This window comes from Epargyreus clarus, unplaced genomic scaffold (assembly GCF_041222505.1).
Source record: "Epargyreus clarus isolate Ecla_fem2 unplaced genomic scaffold, WU_Ecla_fem_2.2 ptg000003l, whole genome shotgun sequence".
Taxonomy (NCBI): Eukaryota; Metazoa; Arthropoda; class Insecta; order Lepidoptera; family Hesperiidae; genus Epargyreus; species Epargyreus clarus.
Genome location: NW_027332211.1, coordinates 787,418 through 799,492, shown reverse-complemented (window position 1 = coordinate 799,492; position 12,075 = coordinate 787,418). Strand labels below are relative to the sequence as shown.

The following is a 12,075-nucleotide window of genomic DNA, read 5'->3' as shown; positions in this document are numbered from 1 at the left end:
TTTTCCCTGTACTTCATCTTCGAATAAAAAAATGCATATGAACTTTTTATAAACTTTTGTATCTGATGTACTTAAAAATTATATACAACCAAAAAATATATCCTGAAAAAGTTTATGGAGTTTTAAAAATATATTTATCCATACCTTATTATTATATTTTATGATAGACCATTATTTATTTATTCATTCTTAATATACCTAAAATATGGTATAAAGGCGGACTCAATCTCATCAATCAATCTTTTGTGTAAAAAACATATACCTATACCTAATATGCCGTGCTAATATTAGTAAAACAAGCATGTTAAATATGTAATAACATTATTTTAACAACCGATTTAAAATACCGACAAATTCACTTTTCGCAATCAATTTTTACACGCAATTATTGTTAGCCTTGTTCGCTAACTCCATGTGTTTTTGTTGTGCAAAACATCTAAAGAGTTTTGTAATTTTTATAAGCATTTGGCAAGTGTGTTTTAGATAGTTCTACTTGAATTCTAGCAAATGTAAATTTGGGTAAAGCTCCAGTTCAATCACAAACCTGTATTTGTACCCAATATAGGTCTGTGGGTTCTATCGGTGTTGCCGCCGGAGTTGAACCACAGGGAGTACATCCTTTAATATATATATATATATATATATATATATATATATCATTATCATACTATATAGATATATATTTTTATATTCAAATAATACCTACATGGATTTTCTAAGTATGTTCTGCAATTCCCGCCATAGATCTCCAGGCGTGGAAGGACAACAAGATATGTATGGAAAAGAAATAGGGGTGAATGGCAGGTATCACGGACATTTCATTAAATACAGTCTACTCACAAATATTTTCCCTATACTTCATCTTCGAATAAAAAAATGCATATGAACTTTTTATAAACTTTTGTATCAGAATGCAATATCTTCTATCGTCTAGTAATTTCCATAACAGAAACTCAGACTCCAGTGATGGCTCGGAATGCCAATATCTGAACACTGTCTAGCAAAATCCGATCACCAGTTTAAGACGCCGTTAAATACTACACTGGTACATGCCCCGACTACAAAGGAAATTGTAGATTGAAATTATGGATATTATTATGACACCTGGTAGGATAGGGGATTCAGACATTTTCTTAATAAGTATTACATTTTTTTACAAAATTAAAGTTTCAAACCAGCATTGGTTGGACTGCTTTCAACTGCAAGCCCAAATATAATTGAGGTTTTACATAAGGTTGACAACAGACGCCTCGCTTGAGAACCATTTAAGTCAAATAGTCGTGTGGAATAGCGGCAGAGGGTAATTAATACATACTACTTGAATGGCTACGAAGAAATATGTAAGTAAATATAAATATTATGTTTGTTACTGACAAGGTATTAAATTATTTAACAATTGTGTAATAAACAAGGAATAACTCTATGTACCTTAATTCTATAAACACGGCAAAACAACAACAGCTAAAGTACGGAGAACTAGCAACATGCAGTCTAGATGTTATTAATTACTTGACCTAGTAATAGTTAATTTATTTCTACTTCTTTTTCTTGTAATCCTCGTCCTTGCACAAAGGGTCGTACCAGGCGGCCAGGTCAATGCCAGGGATCGATTCACATGGAGCGTAATTATTCCTAAAATGTGAAAAAGATAAATTTATATTCAGGTATATAGAAAGTGAGATTATATCCAGTGACTTTTCGTGAATAAATTGGCATCTTGAAAGGTTCAATAATAATGATAAATATTTTTATCGTTGTATTTCGCATTACAATAAATATAATACTATTTACTAAATTGTATTGGTTTAGCGCGAATTTTATTTAAGCGATTGCATTATGCGTCTTATATCGTAACGCATTTTTTTGCGTTTTAAATGGCGAAAGTTAACTAGATATCCACTGCAGCGGTCACAATCCTCTTGAAGAAAATTTTATTAAATTTAAACGCAGTCGTCCTGTTATCTACAGTTTATCAAATATGGCCATAAACGTGAACGTATAGTTTAGATTTAGTTATTTGGTTTTGGCTTACCATTTGGATCTTCTCAAGAAAGCGTGCGGTTGTATTTGACTGATTCCAACTCCATTGTCACAAATAAGCTTTGCTATACTCGTAGACTTCACTTCGCTCAATTGATCTGAGACAAAAAAAACGGGCGATTCCTAAAGGCTACAAGTTGTGTTAAAAAAAATAAATTTTAATAATGGAAAGTTAACGATGAGAAATAAATAATAATTTCCCTTTTGCGTTACCGCAGCTTCCTACTTTATACATCTACTTTAATGCAGATCTGTCGTGCGTGTCGGATATATAGGCGATACCATAAATTTAAGGATAGATAAGAGGATATCTTTGTACCAGCCTAAGTATTTACAATTTTAGCTTACGTTCCGTCAAAGCAGCGGGGAATCCTCCGTGTTCAAAGAAGAACTTATCAGAGTGTCTCCAGAGCAGCAAGTTGTGTGTTATGATGCAGTACAGCGTGGGCCCCACGTGGCCGCCGGGGATCAGCCGCTCTATGTATATCGCCGTTATCAGGTCTACATCATCCACGTCATCGTATAGACGACTCAGGAATTCCACTTTCTACAGCAAATATATATATATATAAATAAGCCGATATATTAACCAGCATTTTGATATGCTGTTAGCGATAAAACCAAGTAAAAACCTAGCAAATTATTTGTATGAAGCAGAAACTGCAACATTTTTTAATGTTCTACGGTTTTCTATCATTATGAATTAATACGAATGATTTGAAAGTAACAACACGTGATTAATTTGAAATAAATTATACATAGAAATAATATCTGTACCTACTACTTGTCATAGTTGGCTCACCTTATTAAAAGTTCTTATTTTATCTAAATCAATTATTTATTATTATCGCTTAAATAATTTTAATGTACGAAGATCATATACCATAGCAGCGAAAAAGTACCATAAAATATAATAATGCAAAATTAGGTTTAATAGTCGCTTACGTCTTTATCGATAGTGTCATGGAAGTCTTGGAAGGTTTCAGCTGGCTTCATGCCGCACAACTTGCGGTACTCATTGTACGGAGGGAGACCGGCGTCGCGGCCGCGCATCATGTCGATGGCGCCGATGTCACTCGCTGCTTGAACCTCTCCGTGGACGCGGTTGCTCATCTGCGAAACATATTATATGGTTTCCTTGCTATCTTCTTGTGAATATTGCCAACCCCACAAAATTGCTAGTGATGCCATTTTCACATTTCGAACATCTAAACTTTTAAATCGCTTTTAAAACAAAATGTTGTTTATGCTATTAGCTAAGTCTTTAAAAGGAATCATTTTAGAGAATGGTGTTGCGTTTATTACTATTATATGGGAGTGCCTATCAAAATAAAAAGTTAATGTTTTACTTCATATTTTATTAAAATAAAGTATTAAACTTATAATTGTATTTATGCACTTATACAGGTATAAGTGGAATTTATTCGATCTTTTTTAGCTATTGTATTTGAGCTGAACAAAGCAAGCTATAAACCGTAGTGACTTATAAAATATAATAAGACTACAGACATGTCCATTGCTTCTATAAAACAAAAAAGAATACTTACATCAGTATCGAGTATAGAATCTAGTTTTGCCGAGGGTTGAAGTAATATCCGGAAAGTAAGGTCTGCTTCCGTATTGTTCACTGCGAGGATACCACTTCTGTTCTCATCGTCTACCACGGTTCTACTGCCGACGTACGTGCCGTTCCTGTACAAACTGTTTGGACAAGTTTATTATTTTTTGTAATATAAGTTCAGTTTTTAGATTGAAACTAAAATTATAGCCATAAAATATTGCGACGAATGGTAAGAATTTCTTTCAAGCTAGCAGCCTATTTTCAAGTCCAGAACATATCTGATTTCATTACATTACATCACATCAAAAAAACCAAATTGGCTAAGTGTCATACAAATTCGATGAGGTTCTCGCACCAAATCCCGCTACAACATAAATATTTTTGTTAGGTACTTATTAAAATAATGTTTTTTTAAAAATTCTTAAATACTTCAGATATGACATTTGTATCCATAACTTTCCTTTCATTCTTAAACGAGATAAGTATACACTTTTAGTAAATTATACTAAAGTTCACAGAATATGAAGCACTGTTGCGAATAAATACATTCAGTTTATAAACGAGTAAAACAAACCGAAACTTACTCCGCATAATTTGGTTGCAACGAGTGGAAGAACCTGCTTCCAAGTATGTATTCGTGGTACACTCCCGGTTCACAATTAGGATTGAAGTCATTCACGTGACCCTTTGTGTCGAATATAATGCCTGCTGCAAATGCATTCATGTAACCTGGAATTTATGAACTCATGGTAAACATACGGCATATGAGTATGGAGCTTCAAATAATATGCGATGTATTTTCAGAGTAATTCCATATCTTACCAATATAATTGCCAAAAAATATTCGCCAGAAAAAAAAACATCCTATTTTAATTTATTTATATATCACAATAATTATGTGGAATCTTGATGATATTCTTTCAACATTAACTGACAGATATCTCACAGACAGACAGAGGGACGGAGGGACGGAGGGAGGGAGGGGACATATAGGGACTGATATTATATTATTAAATCTCACTGGTCACAAGTCGTAGTTTACCTAAAATCTCAGGAATTAACTCATAGTAGAAGATGAACTGCCACTGAGCGATATTAATTTTCCGCGCCGTGTCATAAAGTTGCTGGTCGTCCCAACACGGGTTGATGAGGGCCAGCTGCCGCGCCAGCCGGTTGTGCTCCCTGAAGAACCACATCGTCGTCATGTAGATACCTTGGAGTAGGTTGCTGTCGTAGTTGTTTCCTGTAAAATATGTTTTTAATGTTTGTACGCTTGGTAGGGACGTATAAAAAAGAAGAAAGAACAGACATACAATAAAAAAGAAAAAACTTTGGTAAATTGAATGATTCGATTGGAACTGAAAATCTATCACTGACGATTCAAAAGTTTTACTCGATTAGTACTTTAAAACAGTATGTAAAATGAAGTAATGATTCTAGTCAATTTATTTGCTGTCGAATTAAAATGTTGTCAATAGAAAATACTTTAGGGGAAAAACAAAGTCTACTCGTATGAACTGTTATCTGAATTTCAGATGTTACTTGAAACTACAAAATTGAATATTAAAATATACGTTCAAGCATAATGCTAACATCTTAAACGGATATTTTAATTACACGGTACAATAAAATTGTAATTCTATTCGCTACTGTGTAATAAAAGATGGTCTTCTCTGTTTAGCAATTGAATAAAATGTAAAAAAAATAACATCAGAACAAACGAACCAAAGTCATAGCATGATACTTCCAGATTTTGCGCTTGGTTTTTGAAGCAGAATGGGGACTGCCCAGCTGGTACTTCGCGGTCGCCTTCCATCCTAAAGGCCAGGAGACCACCCGTGTTTGTTCTGACCTCTCTAGACCTGGGCTCTGTGTTGCCGTAAACCAGAGATAAGTCTAACAGCGGCGGAGCTCGATTGTACTGAAAAATAATGTCTAATTAATATATCTCGTTGCATTTTATGGAAGAAACTGTTTATGGTTTGACAGTAGTGGTACCAACACTATCACAATGGTGTTGTTTGACCAGTATTCTGATTTTAAGAAAGGCAGGACACACGATTTTGATGATTGCTGAGCAATTAATGCAGCTGTGATCGTTTTTACGTAGGATTCCTGTTATATTTATTTACGAGCTTTTGTGTACTTACAAGTGTTTTAATGAAGAACAACAACACTAGAGACTACTGTACTAGGTAAATTTGGGACTAGGTATGCCTGTTCCTATTTAAAAATACGTGATCCAGAAACCTGTTCCACCTAGTCCCATAAAGTCTCATTAGTTAGTACAATTTGGTGTGGACTAGGAAGCTAGTTCGTTCATGCCTTGCATCAATACGTAAGGGCGGTAAGGGTTGCACGCTTACTCACTAGTAATAATGAATTGTAATCTTTCCTTCATACTTTATACAGGCTTAGGACTTTTAACGTTAGATTCATCGAAATAGTAGTTTGATTTATCATTAAAGGTTTCGTGAGCCCCGCGCAGGCTGGAAAAAGTGTGGAGCGCTTTTCGAACCTGATAAATGGAGCACCGAGCACCCCACGCTTTTTCCACAATTATACTATTTACTGTTTCTTAATTGATTCTAAGATTAAAAATTATTTTCTAATTTTTAGTTGATTTTATCATAAAAGCGTGTTTTTTAGTTTTTTAAACTATATTTATTTAAAATGTAACCTCTATCAATGTAACAAGCTTTTATTTATAAAAAAATGTGTCTGATAAAAAAACGCAAATATTGAATACATCGGGCTTAAATTATTTTTTACTTTTTAGTTATTTTTTATTAACGAGTAATAAAAGCCTGTTTTTATTTTTTTTTTCTTTTGATTTTGTTAGTTAATGTTTATAATTTGCTTTTTCAATGTCACAGTTGCGTTATCATTTTTATATCATGGTTGATCCTTGTCAACTTTAGGTGGGTAGATGTAAATATTTTACCGGAGTTGTCTGTCAATGTCGCTTCGTGCGACCAATCGTCGTCTTGCGCTCGGCGGGAGCCAACAGACGTTCTGTACGTGCCTTCTCGCTCCTGTATTCGTGGACTAGTCGTGCTACCGCGTGTGGATTGTGAAGTACAAAGAGACTACTTCTCAGGAAGATCAGGCTGTACTTTTTTGAGCCCTGTGACAATGTCGTGCGCATCACCCCTGTCATGATTCGAGCCCGCAGATAGACTTGGAAGGCAAGGTTGGTGGTTTTATTTACTCATCTGCTGGGACGAGGTAACCCAATGGGCATACCTCTTATAATCATACATTATACTGTCTTACCATACCTATATATTCTTAGGAACACGTCACCGTGCCCGCAAACGTACATTTTTTTTCTGGTTCTTTGAGCCTGACCCTACTATGGCGGTTTAAATAGCAACAAATTCAGATGAAAAATAGATATTTTTGGACATCAATAACTCATATGTAAATTTTACTCAATATAGAATAATTAAGACTTATCACTCCAAGAAAAAACAATGGCAATTACTCTCTCAGCGGGAAGTGATTCTGGCAAACATCCAAAATCTTGATAAGTCTCGACTCTCGTAAGGTTCATGCATCTAATTGACGTTCGGCGGAGGAAGGGGTCATCCTGCTGCACGAGGATGGGGATGCAGCGAGGATTCGCCACGTTGGGGACTTGGTTGTTAATGCAGCAATCACTGAAGATAGCGTAGCGGACTGAAAATTTTCCTTATGTAGTAATCAGGAAATTGCGATAAAACTTCATGGTGGTGGTAAATGGTCATTGACGCACTCTTTGTGATCTTAGCATGTCAACTGTAAATTGTGTGTGAGCTTGTTCAAACTAAGTCATTTTTTTAAATTCAAAATACATCACAGATTCTTTTACAACATCGATAAACTAAAAGAAACTCCTTAACACACATGATGTTAAATATGTGTTTTAAATAAAATCACGACTAAACTCACGCAAGTATACAAGATCAGCATTATCCGCGTAAGAAAACACGAACACATCGGGAGTGAGGGCAGAAAACTCTTTGTCGGTTCGGTGGCCATCTTTAACCAGCGAGGTTCTGAGATGGCGCGTTGAAGGCAGAGGAGAGCCGTCCTTGGCTGGCCTCAATGTGTTACCTGCAGTTAGATATAGCAATAATTATAAGGATTATATTTTAAAACTATTAATGTTTGATGCTATCCTAGTAGTTAAAACCTGATCTCTTAATCTCTCTTGGTTCGAATCCTCGGCGTATCCAAGGATTCACGTAAGACGTCAAGAAATTGATTGTCATGTATTTCAAAATGGTTGATAGCTATATTTCTATACGTATTTTAGATTAGAAGCTTAAACTAAAATAAATAATAATCTAATGTAAAAATATTCAAAAAATAATAAACTCTTTATGAAATTAAAAATAAGAAAAGATTGTATGAGCGCTCTAATGATGCATTACTGCCCTCTGTTAAAATAAGTTTGCTTAATAGTAAGTGGCATTGCCGCACATGGACATCTGTACCCTTACCGTGAGTTTTTACGTTTTGACAAATATAACTATTTTGGTATTTGTTTACTTATTGGCTCATACAATTTCCAAGTTCTGATACAATCCACTAGGGGCGCTGATTGGATTTGTCAAAACGTAAAAACTCGTGGTAAGGGTACAGATGTCCATGTGCGGCAATGTCGCTTACTATTAAGCAAACTTCATGTTCGTTTGCGACTTCAATATAATTATAGAAAAACTTTACCTGTTCCGTAGCGCGCTGGTAACAATCTAGGCAGGGGGGTGAGGGTGGCTCCTCGGGAAGGGTACTTTGGATTGGTGCACGTACCGTCGACGCGACGACCTTCAGTCTTACGACAAGGCCGCACTGGAACTGTACACAAGCTAAAAAAATCGTTAAAATATATTTAAAGTTATGTTTGTTCAGGCAAGTTACAGGCAACCTCAAATTGATATCTGATACTCTTTTTAACACACTTTTATTAGCTTGGGTTGTATGTATGTATGTATGTAACTACGTTTTTTTAATCCGATTTCTATGCACTTTGAACGTTCAGTTTAATTCAAAATATTGAAGAATTATGAAAAACCGATGACAATACACGATTTTAATAATTTTCGACCATTTACCTTATCAAAATCCGCAGGATTAACGATTTTCGAGACAAGATTGTTCGAGCGCCTTAGAGAAAGTTCATCGCAAAGTTACTAGATTGCAAACAGTTATTGCTTTTTAGTTTCAATAACTGTTATAGCGTGATTTTAGTTTTGAAAATAATAATGTTATTTCCCTATAACTCAAATGTTCTGAAACATATCTATAATGCCCTCTTGTAGAATGATTTTTAGGATTCCGTACTCAAAGGGTAAAACGAAACCCTCCGCTGTCTGTTCGTGTGTCACAGGGCTTTATTTCTTAAACCGTAATAGATAGACACTTGAATTTTTTACAGAGGATGCATAATGGTGGTCGCTATAACAACAGATACTAAAAATTAATACAATAAATATAGTTTAAAAAACTAAAAATCACGCTTTTATGATAAAATCAACTAAAAAGTATAAAATAATTTTCAATCTAGGAATCAATTAAGGAACAGTAAATACATAGTATAATTGTGGAAAAAGTGTGGGGCGTTTTTCGAAAACTGTTAACTGTTTCCACAATTGTACTATTTACTGTTCCTTAATTGATTCCTAGATGCAAAATTATTTTATACTTTTTAGTTGATTTTATCATAAAAGCGTGTTTTTTTAGTTTTTTTAATTCATTTTTTTATGTAACACTACTAGACATGGGTCTTTTCTTATAATCAGGGCTGTCCAGGTCCTTACTCTACCATGTTTGCCCAATGTGGATTTGTGAAATAAGTTATGAATTTGTGGCCACCCTTATTAAACTTTTCAAACGGCTCAAAAGACCTAGGATAAGGTTTAATGTTATCAATATATAACAATAGCAAAAAAACACTTGTCACTAAGTAGGCTGCATATTACTTCTATGACACAAAATATGTTGTTATAATTTGAGACAATCAATAATAACTCAATAAAATATACAAAAAATTACAAACATACGTAGTGCCATTGGCCACTCCCGCTAAATAGGCATTTCGTCTCTGTGTCACCGGTTTTCCGTAGTACGCGTCGTATATTTCCACCTGCGCACACACACACGTGACTACCGTCATCAGAACCACGATACTCGGACCCATAGCTATATATCGATACTGTGATATATCATGTTCTGATAACTCTTAACTCACAAAAAGATCGCGACGAATTATCTTTATATACTACCTACTACCTGCTTAAAATGTTCATTGCGTGATGAATAATGATAACGCTTGTTATGTAAGTCGTGTTCTTGTAATTGAGTTGTTAACAAATCTTTGTGTTGTGTTGCGTTGGCGGAGGATGTAATTATTAACAATATAGCATTTAATTGTTCATCTAACAGTTTTATAATAACAGCATCAATAATAACGAATATTTTATGTTTAGGGGTCGATCTACTCAGTCTGCGTTGAATATTTACGACGTGGGTCATTTATTGTTTTAAGAAATAAACATGAAATAAAATATCAAATTTCATTCCAAATTCTTGTTTTTGATAAAAGAAGTGGTCACTATCAAAGAGTTTCATGTTCGATTCCCAACCAGGCGTTCTAGTGAGGAATTTATAGTTCTTTTCTGGGCCTTGCTTTGCTACATACTTGTATTTGTTTGTCCATGCTGTCCAGGATAAAGGAAACCCTAGTGTAGGTCTATCATTGAACCTATACACTTCATACATTGTAGATTGTTGCTATAAAGCTAAGTGCTACTCGTAAGTGTGCCGGTGATGTGTTAACTTCATTATGATATATGATAATATGCTTAATTTACGTACATTTTCAAATTATAAGAACTTCAGATATTACATTGTAACGTTCACTGGCACCGATAGCCAATAATTGCCAATAAACTCTCTTATTATTAGTTCGCAAAGTACAATTAATCTAACTTAAACGTTTAATAAAATCTGCGTGTGGATTTTCAATGGAAATATCTGCAAATGACTTAAAGGAAAATAAACCCTATTTTGTTCTAATAAAACAAAAAAAAAACATTAAAATTTAACATGCAAATGCATACTTTCGTGCGTTGTATTAATATATTGAAGCAGTTATAGTTTATGATGGTTTTGGTCCGTCGTTCGTTCATTAATAATAAGTTTAAAGCAAGTTATAAAACTTCGTGAAGGTTTTTTTCTTTCCATTAAAATTTAACAATCTGAATTTTGGCCAGCGTGATGGACTATGGTTTTTAAGATTTAAGCGGTAGTCGAACAAGAGGTATCAGGGTTGGAAGATCAGCGTGGCGGAACGGTCATCATACCGGTCTGACGCTTAAAGGGTTACGGGTTCGATTCCCAGACAGACAGATATCTGAATGATGAATTTAGATATGTGTTCTGGTTCTGGGTATTTGTGTATGTGTCTCTGTATGTGTCATGGCACCCACGATATAGCGAATCCTGAGATGAGGACTTGATTGTTAAAAGCGTTTATTTATTCTGCGATCAAGACGGCATAGTAATGAGACAAAAGTGGGTACGATATTCGTTGATAGCAAAATGTTACTACTCGTCCAATAAAATAGATTGAATGACACTTGATTCTGAATTAACGAAATGAAGTGTTGTTAAAATGAGTTTTCCTGGAATCCGTAACAAGTAACAACTTAATTTAATTTTATATAGGGAGGGAAAAATAATTAACGATCTCAGAAAGTAAATTTCAGAATCCCTTTAAATTTTTATGTAGCAATTCAAAATACTTTATATTAAAATCTCCTCTATTAAATGTTTTTCTGTAACAAATCTTAAAAACTGAAATTCACAATCGTGGACGATATCTTACATAGGAGGCTGCCGCCTTATAGCCTCTTGTTGCCATGAGGAAAGACACAATTATATTGACAGCCTTATTTCTTTGTCTCAATTTTAAGAACTTTAAGGATTACATTATAAACTTGACATACTATATAAATGGACAAACTAGTCAACAGCAACACTTCTTTCAACCAGAAACTTCTAAAATACGAAAGGACATTGAAATTCACCTAAAAACTTTTTTAAGGAATAGAGCCTTCTGTATTCGGAACAATTAACTGAAGTTTCGGTCCGCTTTCATTGCAAATCGGTAGTCGGAGTGTGTTTTTCAGTTGAACGCCAATTGGCATTGTTGTCGTTAATAGGAGTCTAACAAATAGTTCCCAAAAGTTTCCTCGACGTCGCCCGCTCACTCTATAATGAATGGAATGCAAAATACTTTTATAGTATACGATTTTGTAACTAGTAGTCAAAGTTAATTAACCTGGTAGTACCTACAAGAAATGATAGCCTAGCAGATGAAACTCGGGAGAAGTTTAGGGGCTCTATGGTTCAAAACTTAGGCATTTTTTTAAATTTTTTCAATGTTCTGAAACGTGTGAAATCTACCACTTCGCACTTAGGCAGCG

The 12,075-nt window shown here is 34.6% G+C and overlaps 2 protein-coding genes across 2 annotated transcripts; both read right to left on the bottom strand.

The window, feature by feature from the left end:
• Positions 1 to 1,535: 1,535 nt before the first annotated feature.
• LOC140748005 (peroxidase-like) lies at positions 1,536 to 2,636 on the bottom strand. The gene is made up of 4 exons (XM_073080687.1): positions 2,631 to 2,636; positions 2,389 to 2,587; positions 2,033 to 2,138; positions 1,536 to 1,632 (listed from the first exon to the last, which is right to left on the bottom strand). The coding sequence occupies exons 1-4, from the start codon at positions 2,634 to 2,636 to the stop codon at positions 1,536 to 1,538; spliced, it is 408 nt and encodes a 135-aa protein (XP_072936788.1).
• Positions 2,637 to 4,181: 1,545 nt separating this feature from the next.
• On the bottom strand, positions 4,182 to 5,417 carry LOC140747995 (peroxidase-like). The gene is made up of 3 exons (XM_073080676.1): positions 5,327 to 5,417; positions 4,623 to 4,844; positions 4,182 to 4,330 (listed from the first exon to the last, which is right to left on the bottom strand). Exons 1-3 carry the CDS (start codon positions 5,415 to 5,417, stop codon positions 4,182 to 4,184), a joined length of 462 nt encoding a protein of 153 aa, XP_072936777.1.
• Positions 5,418 to 12,075: the final 6,658 nt, after the last annotated feature.